This window comes from Narcine bancroftii, chromosome 11 (assembly GCF_036971445.1).
Source record: "Narcine bancroftii isolate sNarBan1 chromosome 11, sNarBan1.hap1, whole genome shotgun sequence".
Classification (NCBI taxonomy): Eukaryota; Metazoa; Chordata; class Chondrichthyes; order Torpediniformes; family Narcinidae; genus Narcine; species Narcine bancroftii.
Window position 1 is genome coordinate 24413249 of NC_091479.1, and position 19701 is coordinate 24432949.

The 19701-nt window shown below is 48.3% G+C and overlaps 1 protein-coding gene across 3 annotated transcripts in view; it reads left to right on the forward strand.

Annotated features, from left to right (window-relative positions):
* Positions 1-19701, forward strand: part of LOC138745673 (talin-2) — a 337585-nt gene that overhangs the window by 89178 nt on the left and 228706 nt on the right. For 2 of the 3 annotated variants that reach the window (XM_069902933.1, XM_069902934.1), the window contains exons 3-4: positions 17815-17976; positions 18500-18597. In XM_069902933.1, coding sequence (XP_069759034.1) covers positions 17841-17976; positions 18500-18597 — 234 coding nt within the window. In that variant the 5' untranslated portion in view covers positions 17815-17840. Of the gene's footprint in view, positions 1-6240; positions 6409-17814; positions 17977-18499; positions 18598-19701 lie in introns of those variants that run through there. The other variant, XM_069902935.1, reaches the window with a different exon arrangement.

Sequence of the window (19701 nt, forward strand, 5' to 3'; positions counted from 1 at the left end):
TTCTATTTTTGGTAGGTATATGTAGATCAGTACAACATTGCACACAGAAGGTGGTGGGTCCAAGGAATGAGTGACCTTAGGAACTGGGCGCAATTTAACATTTAAAAGGCATTTAGGCAGGGGCATGGAGAAGAAAGGTCGAGCGGGATGTGGGCGAAGGCAAGCAAACGTGATTGACTTCACAGGACCATGGAGGAGTTGTCTGTTTCCATGACCCTATTAATGATGCCGTCATTAATGCACTCATCATACAGTCGACAGTGGTCCTTGCACCAATCCACTGGTTACAGGCTTCCAGTCAGAAAAACCTCTATCCACCACTACCCTCTGCCTCCGATCACCGTCTGTGCTGGATCTAACCCGCTGGGAATCCCATGTGGCTTTCCCTCCTCCACCAGCCTGCTACGTGGGCTATGTTCTAACTTTGATGACGTTCTCAATCAGACTCTGGCAGCCTGGGACTCATGGCAGTTGGGGTGGTCCCATGGGCATTAAATCTGGTGCCAGCCAACAAAGGCATTGAGAGTGGATGAAATTGCCCAGAGAGAAGTTCATGTTAACGTTTGTACCTCTGCCAAATTAGAATGATATTTTCTCACATGCCATGATCACCTTCTCCACAGCACTTGAGTAGAGTCTGTGAGTTGGGCTGGAGAGAAAGAGAAGGATGACGTCTGGATGGCAGGGTTAGTGTTAAATCATCTGCACAGACAGAAACCAAGTGATTTATCAGATCCATCACATCGGAGAGGAGCCTCCTACCCCATCTTGACAAAATCAGGGTTCAAAGGTTCCTCTTATTGTCATGTAATGTTATCAGAATGTAATATTCATCATATACTTTAACTTTTGCCTACCGTGAGGCAAACAAGGAGTCGTTGTGAGCATTGCTGGCACCCCTAACAATAGGAGAAAGAGAAGCAAACGAGAATCCCTTAGAGACACTGGGTGTCCGTGGATTTTCCTCCAGCGCCCGTGCAGTCTCTTCACCTGCACAGAGTCCTGTTCATATCAACAGCTCGAGCTCCAGATCCAAACCTCCAATATGATCTGGAAGCTTTCAGCACCTGAGGGTCTTTGTAAGCCCTTCTTGCCCTGCGAACCATCTTGAATCAAGGTTCTGATACCCCTGGCTCCCATGAGCCAGTCGCCAGCAGCCCATGTGAGTCCTTTGACCGCAAGTTGTTACAACCCATAGCCTGTGTGAGCCCCTGCCTTGATCACTGTCCTGTAGAGTCATCTCCCAAGATTCTTCTGAACTGCAGGGGTGGGTATTGCCATCTTGGGCACAGACTTCTGAGGTTGCAGGATTTTAAAACACACACCGTTGCACCTTTTACAACCTGTACGAAGCAGTTGGCATCACGACTGGGCAGTAGGACCCTATGGAGCAGCTCTGTATCTCCACTCTCCCAGGTCCACAGCAACACCTCCAGATTTTCAGCCCTTTGAACGATCTCTCCTCTATCCCACTCACTTCTAACCCTCAGCCAATGGTTATATCTGTTTAAAAAACACATCAAATCTCTCTTCAAAGGTTTTTGCCTCACCTTCAGCCAGCTTTGTGTAAAAGCAGTTCTCATCTTTCCGCTCCCTCAGCCCCCAGCCTGACTTTCTTTTGAGCCAATAAGCTTGGATTTTCAGCTGCCAGATGTCGGTACAGCTGTTCCAAGCCCTCAAGCACACTGGAGACTGGCCTTTGGGTTTTGCTGGTATGTGGTGTGTTTTTAATCTTTCCTGTCAGTGTGTGACACCTGTGCCTGCTCTTTGGTGATCTCAAGTTTGGCTTTGACCTGTTTATTTGCAGCTAATTTAAAGGGGTTTGTATTGGACGAGCCCCAGAGCTTGGGTCAACATCGTGGCTGGTGGCATTTCCAGTCCAGGCTGGTCCGAAGGGGGGGAGATGCCGGCCAGGACCTCGGTGAAGGGTGTGCTGAGGCCTCAGCCTGCGGGCACCAGGTTGTGTTGGAGCAGCCTTGCCGTGCACAGTCGGCTCATGGTGCAGATGCGGTGCCCTGTACTCACTGACTGTGTCAGGTTTTTACAGTGGAACTGAGACCAGCTCAACAGCTGGATGAACAGGCCTTTGCACAGTGCACTGTAGGTGCTTTTCCCCGGGCTTCACAGACAGGGATTACTTCCTGTATGCTGTAGTTTGACCGCAGACTCAGACATCCCTCTGCCCCATCATGTCCACACCAACCATCAGTCCCTCCTGCCATTTCCTCCTCTCCCCATCACCTCAACTTTCTCCCTGCATCCATCTGTCACCTCTTACCTGTCACTCTGTTCTCCTGCCCCTTCCTCCCTCCTCGAACCACTCCCCCCACATTTTTAGTCAGGTCTGATTTTTGATTATACCTGGCGAAGGGTCCAGGCCCGAAACATTGGTTACCCTTTACTCCCTCTGGACGCTGCCTGACCTGCTGAGTTTCTCCAGCATGTTTGTTTATTGTACTCGACCCCACCATCTGCAGACTTTCCCGTTCACCTCAAACCCAGGCTTTGTCATCTTCTGTATCTTCGAATATTCCTCAGGTGGCAAGGTGGCACAGTGGGTAGAGCCACTCCCAGTGCTCTCAAGTGCTGGATCGGTCCTGAGATCAGACACTCTATGGAGTTTGCACCTTCTCCTTGTGACCGCATGGGTTTCTCTCACATATCCCATATGTGGGTTGGGACATTAACTAACCCCTGGTGTGTAGCTGAGTGTTACAGTTTGGTGGGGGAGGGGGGATTCAGGAGAATGAGGGAAGAATAGCATGGTCTTGGGTAGGATTAGGGCAAAGGGTCAGTTTCCATTATCTGTGGCACCAAATGTCTTTTGCTAGAGTCGGAGAATCAGTAACCAGAGGACATGGGCTTAAGGTGAGGGGGTAGAGATTTAATGGGAACATTTTATAAAACACAGTAGGTGTATGGAATGGGCTGCCAGAGAATGTGGTTGAGGCAGGTACTATTGCAATGTTTAAGGAACATTTGGATGGATCCATGGATAGGATGGGGGGGGCACCTTGGATACCCCAGGCTCATCTCTTCCCCCTTCCTCCCCATTACCCCCATCACTCCTTCTCTATCCCCTTACCCCTCTCCTCACTCATCCCACATCCACTCCTTTGAGCTCCCACTTCCTTGGCCCTCCCAACACTTCTATCTCCCCCAACACTGACCTCCCCTGCCTGCCATCTTCATCCTCTGGCCTCCCCAGCCCTCAGCTTCCTTGCCCCCTTCCCACCTCTGGCTTTCCCACTTCCCCCCCTCCACCCCTGCAAGTCCCTCAAGCCCTCCCTTCCATAACCAGCTATGACCTCCTGTCTGTGGACCTATGCTCCACCCCACCATTTTATTCAGGTTCTTGTCTACATTTTGCTCACATCTTGATGAAGGACTCAAGCCTAAAACGTTGGTGATGTATTTTTATCTTTGCTGTATAATGTACACCGTGTGACCTGCTGAGTTTCTCCAGCAGTCCTTTGTGTTTCACTGGGTTTACAGGGATACCCTCGCATATCCCGTATGTGGGTTGGGACATTAACTGACCCCTGGTGTGTAGTTGAGTTTTACAGTTTGATGGGGGAGCGGGGGATTCAGGAGAATGTGGGAAGAATATGGCAGTTACCAGGAAAGTTGAAGGAAGGAATTGGAATTTGTCTACATGGACGTTCGTAAGGCTTCAGGTCCCACAAGAGAGGATGGTCAAGAAGGTTCAGTCACCTGGTATCCAGGATGTTGTAGTAAATTAGATTAGACACTATGTTTGTGGGAGAAGCCAGACAGTGGTAGTGGAGGCCTCTGACTGAGGGCCTGTGACTTGTGGTGTGCCTCAAGGGATTGGTGTGCAATATTAATTTGCGTTGTCGAGATGGGCCGAAGGGCTGGTTCCTGTGTTGTAGTATTCTGTGTGGGACTCGTGTAGATGGGACAGTATGGGCATTGGGACGAAGAACCTGTTTCCATGAACCATGTATGACTCTGCACGTGTTGGTATTGTGAAGTTAGTTTCCTCTGGCATCTCATTCCCGATACAGACCACCCTCTGAGTAAAAAAAAGCCCCTCTAAATCTTTGACCTCTCAACGCGGGAGGAAATACATGCAGACACGGGGACAACTCCTTACAGACAATGGTGAATTCAAACCTGGGTCGTTGACACTGTAACAGCGTTGCACTAAATCCTATGCTAACTGAGCCAACTATAATTATTTCCAATCCCCATCCATGGGTCCAGGCAGCGGGCAGTCGAGGGTTCAGCTCAGCCTGACTGCCTGCCCCTCTTCTGAGAACACCTTGTACCCGTGTATTTCTGGAGAAGGAGCACTCTGTGTCCACAGGCACTTTGGAGGGTTTCCGAGAACGGTTGGCCCCAAGAGTTTGATGGTATCAGCGGAGATAATCATGCTTCAATTTTGCAACCCATGGGTTGTATGAATAGCTTGAATTGTAAACTAATGCAGTGCTTGTAACTTTTGGATGATGGATAGTGAAGGGAGGTATTGATTTACAGTCAAAAGAAATTGTTCTGGGTCAATGTGAAGCTACGAATGGGTCTGCAAGGCAACTAGAATTACAGTTACTTCAAACTTCTATGTTTAATGGGTTTATTGTATTGTATATGTTGAACGTTGAGTGGATAGGGAGGGGGGATGGGAAGGAGGGAGGGAAGGGAGGGGGGAAAAAGGGGAGAAAATGACTGTGTATATTCAAGAGGGAAATGTTTGTGTTTATTTGGTTAATCTGGTTCATAGTGTGAAAAATAAAAAAATTTAAAAAAACTTCTATGTCCTGTTCCCACCATCCATCCCAACAGCTGTTCTGTTGGTTTCAGAATGTGTCCTTCTATCTGGGGGTGTATTGTGGCTTTGGCGTATTGTTTGAACAGTTTACCTTATAGAAAAGTAAACCCTTTTGTAGTTTGGGAATAATATTCCTCCTCGTATCTTGTGCATGGGTTTGAAGTACAGTAAAACCTCGTTAGAACGCGGTAGTTGGGCTCCAAGATTTCATACCGTGTTACAGCCGACTCATGATCCAGGAAGCAGGAAAACAAAATACTGTGACTCAAACCCTATAATAAGACCTTTAAACTCCACATATTAACATACACATATTGTATGTCAATAAGAGTCCATTTTCGAGTTTGTGGCTGTTAGCCTGCCATCCTAAAATCAATGTTTGGGGTCCACAGACACCCACGCTATAAGCGATTCCGCGGATTGACGAATCGCGTTCTATCGAGGTTTCACTGTAAATTGCATTTCTAGCTGCTCGTCAGCTCCATTCTGAGCTTCACGTTGACCCAAGATGATTTTCTAGATGCTGTGATGTGAATTTTCTGGCTGAGTTGCAGCACTATCCCAAAGGATGGCCCAAACTTGGGCCTGGCTGAGTTGAAAGAGGACGGTGCGATCTTTCTCCTTTGGCCCCACCTCCGAGGCCGATGGAGTGGGAACATCACCGTGGCTCCCTTCTACTGCCTGCTTCCTGTCCCAAGTCTTGGGCAATCTGACAGGTTGTGTTGGATTAAGACAAGTTTCTGATGCTGTATTGGTCTCACGGAATTTATTGGCTCTTATGCCTTGCCTTTTAAGAACACTTAGGATCCAAGATTTTTGGCACTTGCTGTTTGCACCTTATATAGAACTGTTTCTTAATTCATTGTCACTGATGCATTTCATTAGAAGGAGGCTGAATCGTGAAGGTGGAATTGGCAAATGAACAGTTGAGCCAGAACCTCCAATGCTGACCATGCAGTATTTTTAGTGAATGATGTAACCCCCTGCACAGTAAACCCGACCTCTTCTCTGTCAGCTTCACGTGTGGAAATGTTGCGACAACATTGTTTCTACCAAAGGCTTTGTCCTCCAGGTGTCCAGAGATCTCGGCCCAAGTGATGGCTCCTCACCTCAGATTTCAGATTTATTGTCAGAGTACATACCTACCACCCTGAGATTCTTCCTCCTGCGGACGAGGCCGAATTACCACTTATTGATCGTGCAAAAAAATGTGCACATAAGGTACACATTTAAACAAATAAAGAATGGAAAACAGGTCGCAAAATGTAAACAAACTGTGCAATACAGAGAGAATTTTAAAAAATCAATAAACTGCACAAGTCAGAGTCCTTAAATGAGTCCCTGATTGAGTTTGTTGTTGATGGTCTGATGGTGGAGGTGGAGCAGCTGTTCCTGAAGCTGCGTTCCCGGCAGGAGTGGGGATGTTGGGCTCCCGGCCAAGAGCAGGGACCTCGGGTTCCCGGCAGTTGTTGGATGGGCCGGACGTTCCTGGCCCACGCAAGTGTACTTCTGATGCTGCACCTATAGAAGTTGTTGAACGACAAGGGCGATGTGCTGAACTTCCAAGAGAGTCGAGGTGTTGGTGTGCTTTCCTGACCGTGCTTGTCCAAGATCAGGTCATTGAAGAACCTTTACTCTTGACCTCTTGTGACAGGAATGTGATGTGGAGAATTGTGAGCAGTTTTTTCCTCATTTAAGGAAGAATGTGCTGATGTTGGAGAGGGTTCAAAGGAGGTTCACTAGGATGATTCTAGTTATGAAATGGTTATCACATGAGGAGCGTTTGACAACTCTTATTGGAATTTAGGAGAATAAGGGGGGACCTCATTGAAATTTGTTGGAAGGCACAGACAGAGTGGATGCAGAAAGGCTGTTTCCCACGGTGGGAGAGTCCAGGACAAGAGGGCACAACTTCAGGATTGAAGGGCGATAGCTTAGATCAGAGATGCAGAGGAGCTTCTTCAGCCAGAGTGTTGTAAATTTGTGGAATTTGTTGCCACGGACGTTTTGGAGGCCAGATCAATGGGTATATTTAAGAGAAAGATTGATAGGTTCATGAAGGGCATCAAAAGTTATGGGGAGAGTGGGGCTGAGTGAGGAAATGGATCAGCTCATGAATGAATGGCAGGGCAGACTTGATGGACCAAATAGCCTATTTCTACTGCTATATCTTATGGAATGTGGACAGTTCAGTTTCAACTGCAGACTGTCTGCAATAATGTCCAGGGGTGCTGCAGGTAAAATGAGACACTTATTTCTGTTCCGATTATTTTATACAGACTGCGTTCTGGGAATTTAGGAATAATTTCCCGAAACACAGCAGCTGTATATATATATAAAAAAAGATTTGCCATCAGCAGGAATTTCCCAGTGCTCCTTATAGTCAGAGAAAGAGAAGCAAAATAGAGTCCCCACAGAGTTACGGAGTGTCCGTGGATTCACCTCCCGCAGCAGCAGTCTAAACCATTGGCAACCTGAGCTCCAGATCCGAGCCTCCGACTCGACCAGGAAGCCCTCAACTCCCTCTGTTCTGATACCTGATACCCCTTCAGCCAGTCTCCTGCAGTCCGCTGGTGACTGGTGTGAGTTCCTTGACTGCGGTGCCCAGGAGGTGCAACTGCGTGGGTTCCTCATCTCAAGTCACTGACAGCCGCTCTGCCTGTGTGGTTCTTCAGTCCCTTTCTACCAGGGTGGTGTTTCAACCTTCACAATCCAGGTCAAGTAATGTTGGGAAGATGAGGGGGAATTGGGGGGGAAGTAATTTTTTTTTCTGGAGAGGATGGCCAGGTTCTGGGAGGAAGGGCAGTGAAAGGAGTCCATGAAGGTCATGTAGCATCCACAGAGAGTAAAGGGAACCAATGTTTCGGGCCTGAGCCCTTTTCTCAGGAATCAGGGAAAGCAGGTAGATGCTGGGATGAAGACAGGGGGAAGGGGGAGCGGGAGGGGAGGAGGAGGCCAACAGGTAAGGCATTGTCCCCTCTTCCTTCTTTGGATCTCTTTGACCCCCCCCTCCCCCGAGTGACCTTGATGACACTGGGGGTGTTATTGGGCGGCATGGGCTCATGGGCCAGAAGGACCTGATTCTGTCTTGGAAGTTCACCATTCTCTTCTCACTTTCCCCATCTGTTCTGCCTGAGGCATTCCATTCCAGAAATGTCCTTCAGGAGATGCGGCTCCCCCCCCCCACCAGATGTTGATGGAACCCTCAGACACTTTTCTTCCAGTTCCTGAACATCTGCTTTCTGTCCCCTTCCCCCTCAACAACCGAAACAGTTCTCTTAGTCCAGTGCCATGCACAAAGGTGTTGGAGACAGTCAGCAGGTTACACAGCATCCATGGGACCTTAAAGGCAGCCAGGAGTGTGGAACCTCTCTGATGGGAGAGGGGAGGGAAGGGGGTTGGAAGCTGGAAGGAGACTGAGGCTTCGGGTAAAGGGAGAGACTCGGGGAGGGGGTTGGTGGAAATTTAAGGTCGATATTGTCAACTGGTTGGGTAGAGAAGAAAGAAGCCACCTGCATCCACCTGACTCTCCAGATTCATGACAAACAACTCAGGGCTAAAACATTGATTGCCTTTTACTCCCTACGGATACTGCATGACCTGCTGAGTTTTTCCAGCATGCACTCGACCCCAGCATCTGCAGACTTTCTGGTTTGTCTCAACATCGAAGAAGTATTTAGATGGCACTTGGCCATGTGCTCGAGATTGGTCTGGGCACGGTAGGCTGAGCCATCTCCCTGCCCTGTTGATCCTCTGCAGTTCCAGATCAGGAGGTGAGGTTTGGGAGGATGTAATTTGGCTCAACTTTGTTCTGGTGCAGTGCTGATAGAGTGTGGGGAGGAGGTCCTGGGATGTTCAAAGAAAGCAGAGAGGGGAAGGGGGTGGTGGGGAGGAGAGGGAGGGAGGGGGAAGTGAAAGCAGGTGGGAGGAGAGGGGGAGAGAAGGAGGGAGGGAGAGAGAGAGGCTCTTTGAGCGAGAAGCTCAGCCTCAGGTCAACCCCTGGGCTAGCATGGATTTCCTCGGCTGCCTCTCCCTGCACTTCACTACGCTTTCCTCCCTTTCACTGTCCCTTCCCCCCCTTCTCTGCCCCTCTCCTGTCACTGACAACAGAGGTCGGGGGGTGCCTGTGGCTGAAGACGGTTGATGGGACATGCCATTGACAGCAGCGGTGACTTTTGTATTAAAAGTTTAGACATATAGCACAGCAACAGGCCATTTCGGCCGACGAGTCCGTGCCGCCCAATTTACACCCCATTAACCTACACCTCCGGTACGGTTTGAATGATGCAGAAAACTGGAGCTCCCAGAGAAATCCCACACAGACACGGGGAGAACGTACCAACTCCTTACGGACAGCGCGGGATTCAAACCCTTGTCCCGATCGCTGGCGCTGTAAAGGCGTTGCGCTAACTGCCACAGCAACCATGCCGCCCTAATTGTTCTAGAACTTTCCCTGTGGTGGCAATAATCTGACACCAGACCCCTCCTGACTCCAAGTATCTCATGCTTCTTCAGGCACCACAAATAAGGAAAGGACAAAGTTAGTAACAGATACAAGTTTGTCAACTATATTAAGGCATGGACGTGTAAAGTATTGGCTGCATAGCTGCCAAGCATGGAGCAGCTTGCGTGCGTTTAGGTGAGGCAAACCTTTATAGGGAATTAGCTGAGTGAAGAGGGAGGAGGAGAATGATGGTGGAGAGGCCAGGCACTGCTTTCTTTGCATGGGATTTGTGATGGAGCTTGTGGGTGCCAAGGAGTCATCCTCCTTCAACCCCCTCCCTCCTTCCTCAACACCTCCAACCTCCGTCTCTTCCCATCCTGCCGAACCAGCCAAAAACAGGCTGCCCCAATTCACTTCCCCCACCCCTTCGCACTTTGCTCCTCCTTCCCTGTCCACCTCTTCCCCCTTCCTCACTAGACCCAACTCCTGACCACCTTGGTTTAAATTTAAATTTTAAATGTAGACATGCAGCACGGTAACACACCCTTCCAGCCCACGAGCCCGTGCTACCCAATGATACCTAATTAACCTAAACTCCTGTACATTTTGCAGTGTGAGAGGAAACCCACGCAGACACAGGAAGACATACAAACTCCTACAGGTAGCGTCCAATTCAAGGCCCAGTCACTGGTACTGCTACGGCATCGTGCTATCCGATACGCTCTCTGTGCCGTGTTTAATCTCTCGTCTCTGGTTGGGAAACATTTGGGAGCAGTGAGTCGCTCTTCACACAGTGTCAAAAAAAATGTATTTTGTCTCCTTTTAACATTTTGCTTCTGGATTAAGTTCACTTCCCTTTGCCGTCTCTGTTGAAAGGCGACGTGCTCGGTGTCTCCAGTCTCAACATGTATCTGGTGTCCCCCGTTCCTGGCAAAGTTCCTGTAAACGACCTCTGCGCCTCTCCAAGGCGCCACGATTGTTCCAAAGGCAGATGCCTGGAATTTGACTTCACTCCCTGTCACCAGTGCCCCCTGATGACTCGGTCTAACTTGCCTCCGTTGTCCTTGTGGCTTTCGTCAACAAAGGCCCCGATGTCTTTCTTTGGCACGGTGTCGCCTTCAAGGATGCGTCAACTTCGGGCCTGACCCCACCCCCTTGCTCTGGACCGACACCAAACTCAGCGTTCCGTTTCCATCTCCACCTCCCGTCCATCCCAGCACCGGTGGCATGTCCTTCCTTGAACCTTCAGGCACCTGGAACAACCGGTGCTTTCTCTGCCTTTACCTTCCTGGAGGAGTTGACAGGCCTGTTGCCAGAAATGAAAGACAAAATACTGGGAATGTTTATTAGGCCTGGCACTGTCTGCAGAGGAAAACGGCATCAAGAACGCTGCCGTCCTGCTCTCTCCTATTGTACTTCCCTTTTTAACAATTTTGTGATATCGTAACAAGGTTTGCGTAGCAGTCAGTGCAAGGGTATTACACAGCATCAGTGGACCAGTTCAAATTTGACGCTGTCTGTAAGGAATCTGTACATTCTCCCGTGTGTGTGGGTTTCCTCCAGGTGCTCCAGTTTCCTCCCAGACTTCAAATATACTGGGTTGTAGGGTGTAAATTGGGCAGCCCAATTGGCCTGTTACAATGTTGGATGCCTAAATTCTTTTACACAGAGGGTGGTGAGAGTATGCAATAGGTTGTGGAGGAGGCGGTTTGGGTAGGTACTATTGCATGGTTTAAGAAACATTTCGATGGATACGAGTTAATACACAAAAGTGAGAAACGCAGCAGATCCTGCTGTTTTTGTGGATCATACACCACAGAGTTTGGGGTTAATAAGTCCAGGAGCCCTGCGTGAAGTGTTAATATATATTGCCTTATCTATCTCTGCCCCCTCAGGATGGTGTGGGACCTGCTGTGTTTCTCCAGCACGCTTGTGCATTAACGACAATCACAGCGGCTGCAGACTATCTTGTTTTACTAGACGGATGCATGGATGAGTTGAGAGGGATCTGGGCCAAACGCAGGCAGAAGGGTCCTGTGTGGGCGGGACATTCTTGGACAAGTTGGGCCGAAGTGCCTTGTTAAACTCTGTGGCTCTGATTTCCAGCATCTGCGGAATCTTTTTGGTTTTCATTTCCCCGATAGGTGGGGTTCATGCACGCCTGGCTGCATGGGTTATTCAAGGAATCCACCCAGCCCTTCGCAGTGAAGGACCACAGTTTAAATTAGAAAATGTGTTGTATTTTCTCCATTAACGTTTATCGGTGTTATTTACGTGTTTATAATTTAGACATACAGCACAGTATCAGGTCCTTCTGGCCCATGATCCCATGCCGCCCAGTAACACCCCAAGTACGTTTTGAATGGTGGGAGGAAACCTGATCCCCTGGAGGAAACCCACGCAGACATGGGGAGAATGTACAAACTCCTTACAGACGGCACCGGATTTGAACCCCAGTCGCTGGCTAACCATCCTATGAGTGAGTGGTCCATTCATTGTAGCCATCGGGCCACGGTCAGATAAACTGACCCCCGCCAAGTCCAAATTCCCGAAGAAATGGTGGCCCAATGCAGGAGAGGTATCCTTTGTTTCATAGGACCTCTCCCCCCCACCCAATAAAATCCTGGACTTATAAACCCCAAACTCTGTGGTGTATGATCCACAAAAACAGCAGGCAGTTTGCCTGCTCAAGGGACTGTCGTGGCTGGGACTGACTGGAGTTGTGTCACAGGGAAATGCCCCAGTGAAGACCAAGTGTAGGCTGCTTCTCTTTTATGTTTAATGGAGTGGAGCAGCACAGAAGCAAGCCATTCAGTCCATCAATTCTGTGCTCACCCCACTCGGCACCACTCAGTTCACATGGTGATTTATGTGGTTTAACCACCATGCTTCTCTGATGTAATTACATGCCTCCACCTCCCAGTCTGAATGTGTCCAGGTTGCAACCATCTGCTGTTTGGAACAGAAAATTTTGCTTGGATCCCTACTCAATATCCCAAACCCTCTCAGGCTATAAATTTAGGCATCCAGCATGGTAGCAGGCCCTCCAGCCCACGAGCTTGTGCTGCCCAGTTACATTCATTAACATAGAACAATGCAGCACAGTACAGGCCCTTTGGCCCTCAATTTGGTGCTGACCCATATATTCCTTCCTAAAATAAAAGTACTAAATCCTCCCTACCCCAAAACCCTCTGTTTTTCTTCCGTCCATGTGTCTGTGCTATCTGCCACTTCACCACCATCTGCCACGGAGTGTGATCTCAGTGTTTGACACTCCCCTTGATCTGGTGAATGACAGGTTTCCAGTGAATCTGTCTCCCCATGGTGTTTGTTCCTGATTCTGATGAGGAAGATATTTTAAAATGTTCCCTGTATTCTGCCTTGACGAGATGGATTTGGCCAGCAGGCTGCGTAGACCAGAGAGTCAGCAGCGGTGAGTCTGGTTCTTGGCGCTTCGGAGGATTGTCCCCCGGATTCCTCATTTCACCTCACACTGATTTCTCTTTACTCAAGTGTTGAGTCAACCGACTGTTGATTTGTGTTGGCCTGACAGATCTAGTGAGAGTTGTGTCTCGCGGCACCAGATGGACCCTACCAACTATTCACAGCTCCTCACCTGGAGCTCAGGGCAATCAGGATTATTGACATGAACACGTGTCACAACATTTGTTGTTTTACAGCAGTGTTGTGCATTACAGGTGGGAAATTCCTATCGGTTATAATTTCTATAATACAAGATTTAAAAAAAACTAGGGCTAAGAAGAGAAAGTGAGGTCATGTCTGTGGTTCACTGTCCATTAAGGAATCTGATGGCCAGAGGGCGTTGGGAAGAAGCTGTCCTTGTGCTGCTGGGTGTTTGTATTCAGGCTCTCGATGGCAGCAGTGAGAAAAGGGCATGGTCTGGGTGGTGAAGGACCTTGATGATGCAGGCTGTTTCCTTTGAGACCGCCTCTCAATGATGTCATTAGTGGAGTGAAGACTAATGCCCATCATTGTGCTGGTCGGGTGGACAGTTCTCTGAAGCCTTTTCCCGTCCTGAGCATTGGCACCTCGATTCCAGACACTGATTGAAACTAATCCCAATGCCCTCCACTTGGAAATTTGCAAGTCTTTGGCGACGTGCCAAATCTCCTCAAACTCCTACTGGTGACAAGCCTTCTTTATAATGGCCCCAGGATAGGCCTTCAGAGATGTTGACTCCAGGAATTTGAAGTTCTTTACCCTGACCCGTCAGAAAGGACTGGTTTGTGAGGCTTCCTCTTCCCTCTACCTCCCCCCCCCCACCCCCCCACCACCTTGAAGTCCACAATCAGTTCCTTACTTTTGCTAACATTGAGTACACAGCTGTTGTGACACCACTCAACGAGCTGACCTGTCTCACTCCTGTACCATTCCTGATAGCCTTCTGCGATTTTGATGACAAGCGTGGTGACATCAGCAGATTTGTCGATGGAATTTACAATGGGTGCAGAGAGAATTAAGTGGCAGTGAGCTGGGGTGGTTGTCAGTGAGGGGGAGACGTTGTTACTGATCCGCAGTCAAGGATCACCATCCTTTCTGGGCACTGCACCCTTGTTGTAACCTGCCCCATGGATATTGAAATAAACCAAGGGAATTTTGTGGAAAAGGAACCAAAGTGGCATTCTTTAAATCTCTGCTGAGGTGGCTGACTGGCGCAGTTGGTGGAAACCGTTTGACAGAAAACAGGAAGACCCACATGGGACGGGCACCAGAGGGCCAGAGCAGATAGTGGAGGACTTGTGGAAAAAGATGTTGGTAGGCCTGCAGACAAAGACAGAACTAGAAACGTGGTGCGTGGCGGGAATAATGTTCCGAGCTGTGTGTATTTCAATGCAAGGAGAATTGTAGGAAAGGAGGACGAGTTTCGAATGTGGATTGACACATGGAATTATGACATTGTGCCATTAGTGAAATTTGGTTGCAGGAGGGGCAGGGCAACAGCTCGATGTTCCGAGCTTCCGTCACTTTAAACATGATCGAGAAGGAGGAGGTTTAGGATTGCCAGTCAGGGAAAATGTCATGGCCGTGTCTGGATAGGACAGACTGGAGGGCTCATCTACTGAGGCTATGGGAGGGACTGAGGATGAGAAAGGGATACCACGTTAATGAGATTGTATTATAGAATTGGAGGAGCAAATCTGTAAAGAGATAGCAGATAGTTGCAACAAATATAAGGTTGTGATGGGAGGTGATTTTAACTTTTCACATATTGTCCAGATTACAGATTTATTGTCAGATACATACATGATATCACATACAACCCTGAGATTCTTTTTTCCTGTGGGCGTGGCAGAATCACCACTAATTGGTAGTGCAAAAATAAACTGTACACAGCGTGACCATGCAAACAGATAAAAGAACCGTGAACAGGTAATATGTGTAAACAAACTGTGCGATACAGAGAGAGCAAAGAAAATCAATAAAGTGCACAAGTCATAGTCCTTAAATGAGTCCCTGACTGAGTTTGTTGTTGAGGGGTGTGATGGAGGGGGAGCAGCTGTTCCTGAACCGCTGGTGCGAGTCTTGTGGCATCGATACTTCTTTCTTGAGGGTAGCAGCGAGAACAGAGCGTGCACTGTGGGGGGGGTGTGGGGGGTGTGGATCCTTGATGATTGCTACTGCTGTCCGACGGCAGCGTTCCCCTGTAGATGTACTTGATAGTGGGGACAGTTTGGGAATCATACTTTTCAAGAGATTTGATTAAAAGGAGAATGGAGTGCAGACCAGGTATCGGCTGCAAGGAACAAATGGGGTCCTGAAGGAGAAGAAGAGATGCAAGAAAACACTGAAGAAGGGATTAATGAGGGTGAAGAAAAGGCACGAGGTTGCTCTGACAGAGCAGGGGAAGGAAAATCCCAGGGACTTCTGCAGATATAATAAGTGCAAAAGGATAGCAAGGGCCAGAATTCGTCTTCTTGACGATCAGAGTAGTATGGGGTTAAGAGCTGGATTTTTTGCATTTGTATTTTCCTGGGAAATGGACACAGAGTCTGTGGAAGTGAGTCCTGGACCCTTTACAGATTGCAGAGGAGGAGGTGCTTGTCTTGAGGCAAATAAGCCTGGATAAATGCCTAGGGTCTGACGAGATATTTCCTTCGACCTTAAGGGAGGCTAGTACAGAAATTGAGGGGCCCTAGGGCGGAAATATTTAAAAAGTCCTTAGTCGGGGGTGAGGTGCCGGAGGATTAGAGGATAGCAGATGTAATCCGGGAAATTATAGGCCAGTGAGCCAATGTCAGTAGTAAGTTATTGGAAGGTATTCTAAAGACTGGATATAAAAGTATTTGGATAGACAGGGACTGATTAGGGATAACCACTCTTATTGAGGTTTTCGAGGATGTTACCAGGAAAGTCAATGAAGGAAAGGCTGTGGATGCTGTCGACATGGACTTTAGCAAGGCCTTTGACAAGGCCCCACATGGGAGGTTGTTTAAAAAGGGTCAGTTCATGATGAGGTAGTGACCTGGATTAAACATTCTCTGAGGGAGAAGCCAGAAAGTGGTAGTGGACGATGATCCCATGACTGTGTGGCCAGGCACAATTCCAATGCTATCTACGAGTTTGCCGATGACACCACAGTTTTCGGCAGGATCACAGACGGCAATGAAGAAGTGTACAGGAGGGAGATGGATCGGCTCGTTGAATGGTGTTATGACAACAACCTTGCACTCAACACCAACAAAACCAAGGAGATGATTGTGGACTTCAGGAGGAAGTCAGGGGAACATGACCTAGTCCTCATCGAGGGCTCAGTGGTGGAGAGGGTTAAGAACTTCAAATTCCTGGGTGTCAACATCTCCGAGGATCTGTCCTGGAGCCTCTGCGTTGATGCAAGCACAAAGAAGGCTCGCCAGCGGCAATACTTTGTGAGGTGTCTGAGGAGGTTCGGTACGTCACCGAAAACTCTCGTAAACTTCTACAGGTGGACCATGGAAAGCATTCTGGCCGGTTCTGGTATGGAGGTGCCAACTCCCAAGACAAGAGTAAACCCCAGAGGGTTGTTAACTCAGCCTGTGACATCACAGCCATCAGACTTCACTCCATCAAGAACATCTACACGAGGCGGTGTCTTAAAAAAGCAGCCTCTCTCCTCAAAGTCCCCCACCAATCACCCAGGCCACGCCCTCTTCACTGCTACCATCAGGAAAAAGGTACAGGAGCTTGAGGACGAGCACTCCAGTGGCACAAGGACAGCTTTTTCCCCTCCGCCATCAGATTCTTGAATAATCAATGAACCAAAGACGTGGCCTTACTTTTTGTGCACTGTAATGGTTATTATTATTTTATTTGTTTAGAGTAATGTTGTAAAATGGTTATAATATGAATGTTTGCACAGCGATGGTGCCACAAAACCACCAAATTTCATGACTTGTTCATAACAATAAATTCTGATTCTGAAACTGGAACCTGTGACTGTGCCTCAAGGATTGGTACTAGAACCATTGTTGTTTGTCGTCTTTATCACTGATCTGGATGATAATGTGGTAAAATGGATCAGCAAATTTTCTTATGACACAGTGATTGAAGGGGTTGTGGACAGCGAGGAAGGTTTTCAAAGTTTGCAGAGGGATCTGGACCAACTGGAAAACTGGGCTGCAAAATGGCAGATGAAATTTAATGCAGATAAGTGTGAGGACGAAACAGATTAGGGCTTCCACAGTAAACGATAGAGCTCTGTGTATTGCGCTATAGCAGAGGGATCTGGGAATAATGATAATTCCTTGAAAACGGTGTTACAGGTAGATAGGGATGTAAAGGGAGCTTTTGGCACATAGCCAAAAGTATCGAGAAAAGGAATTGGAATATTATGATAAAGTTGTATAAGACATTGATGAGTCCAAATTGTGTGCAGTTTTGGTCACCTAACTACCGGAAAGATATCAGTGAGATTGAAAAATAGTGCGGAAAAAATTTACAAGAACGTTGCCAGGACTTGAGGAGCTGAGTCCTAGGAAAAGGTTGAATAGGTTAGTCCTTTGTTCCCTGGAGCATTGGGAATGAGGGGAGATTTGATAAGAGGTAGACAAGATGATGAGGGGTATAGATGGAGTAAATGCAAACTGGCCTTTTGCACTGAGCTCGGGAGAGACAAGAACATGGGTTGAAGGTGAACCGTTTAAGGGGAATATTTGGGGGAACCTCTTCACACAGAGGGTGGTGAGAGAGTGGAACAAACTGCCAGTGCAGGTGGTGGAGGTGGTTTGTTTTAAATACTTAAGAGAAGATTGCATAGGTAGGTGGATGAAAAGAGTAGTATGGAGGGCTATAGTCTGGGTGTAGGTCAAAGGGACTCAGTGGAAATATAGTTTGACTCAGATTAGAAAGGCTGAAGGGCCTGTTTCTGTGCTGCAATGTTCCATGGTTCTATATCACCCACCGGTCTGATCTGAGGTCTTGCTCTCGTTTCACTGTTGCTTTGTCGGGACTCCCCACCCTCAGCTTTACCTTATTGATTGTTGGGCAAGCGGAGCTGGCCACATCCCGTTCCTTCTGCTGAGACCTATTTTCGAAGGGAGCTTTGCCTCGGGGGGTGAAGTAACTATTTTTCTGCCTCCAGGTCCGGTCAGGGATTTAATCGACACCATGGTGGCCCTCTCGCTGAAGATCTGTGTCCGCCAGTGCAATGTCGTCAAGACCATGCAGTTTGAGCCTTCCACGGTGGTTTATGACGCTTGCCGCATCATCCGGGAGCGGGTACCAGAGGCACAGATTGGGCAAGGTGAGGCTTTTCATCTTCTTCTGAATGGGAGGAAGCGCTGGCTCGGAAATTGTTCCCTGGGCATTTCATGATTTTGGTGTGTGGTGAGGATCGGCTTTTCATTGAACGCGAGTGTTGTGGCTGTGTTCTTGCACAATGTTTGACATTGCCCGTGAGGTTGTGGGACAACAGAGGCGTGCTTTTTAAGGATAAATCAAAAGACTGAGCAGAGTCCTGGTACGGATCAAGGAAGAAGGTTGCAGAGTGGAGGGATGGGGTATGTCGAGGCACACTGCTGCTGGTTGGACTCTGAGAGTCAGTGATGTTCCAGGGCCTCATCTGGTGCAGTTGAGAGACCTTGGAGAGTTGTAAGGTGAATACAGTCATGGCGATTGAGAGCAAGCCAGGGACCTGGGGTGTTTGAGGACAGGGATTGATGTCCACACTTGGAATAAGATTTACAGAAATGAAATCAGAAAGTACAGTCTTGTGTCACTGATCTGTGAATGCTGATTGATCCGACTGTCTGCATCCTGCCTTTCAGCCTCCGATTACGGCCTATTCCTGTCGGATGAAGATCCAAAGAAGGGGATTTGGCTGGAATCTGGTCGGACCTTGGATTATTACATGCTTCGCAATGGGGTAAGTCAGCATTGTGAGGTGGGAGTTGGTCACTGACCGTGGTCCCAGCCCTGCCCACTCTCCTGAGACAGTATGGACCCTGAGTCCTCCCGGTCACAGTGAAAGACAAGAGGAGCGATAGAGAGATAGTCTTTTTCCCAGGGTGGGAATGTCACATTTTAAGGGCACCACGGTTAGCGTATCGCTGATACAGGGACAGCGACTCGAGTTCGAATCCCATGCTGTCTGTAATGAGTTTGTACCTTCTCCCCGTGTCTGGGTGGGTTTCCTCCGGGTGCCTCAGCTTCCTCCCACCCTTCAAAACATTCTGGGTTGTCGGGCAATTTGGCAGCATGGGCTTGTGGGCCAGAAGGGCCAGGCGTATGTCTACATTTAATATACGAGGCCTGAGGCGTAAGATGAGTAGGGATAGGGATTGCACACAGCGAGTGGTGGGTTTCTGGAAGGAGCTGTTAGTGAAGATGGAGGAAGCAGATCCAACGACAGTGAGATAGGAGGCACATGATCGAGGCCATGGCGTTTAAATAGACAGCGTGGTTAGCATAGACATCAGGGCCTGCACGATGTGACTTAGTATATCTAATGCCCAGGTGCAGCCACACAGATGCACTAACTACAATGGTAAAAAAAAACTTAAGTGATCACAAATGCAATCTAGAAACAGGGATAATAAATATGAATGGATAGATAGATAAATTTTTAAAAAATCACATTTGCGGTTCTGATAAAGTCACAAACAACTGTGGCATATTCATTCAGGTCTACCCCAATTCTGTGTACAAGCACTGAGCAGCAGCTGATTAAAGCATCTGTGATCTGGTTTTCACCTGACGCTGTCTCTCAGGAGTTTGTACCTTCTCTCCATGCCTGCCTGGGCTTCCTCCGGGTGCTCTGGGCTCCTCCCATGTTCCAAGGATCTACGGAGCTCGGTTAATTGGTCACATGGGTGTATTTGGGCAGTGCAGACTCATGGGGCTGGAAGGACCTGTCACCGTGCTGTATCTCTAAATTAATTTTGAAATGTATGTGATTTTGCTGAAAGCTTTTCCAACTTCCCTATCGCGAGGGGGGAATGAAATTGAGCTCCAGCTGTATGTCCTTGTA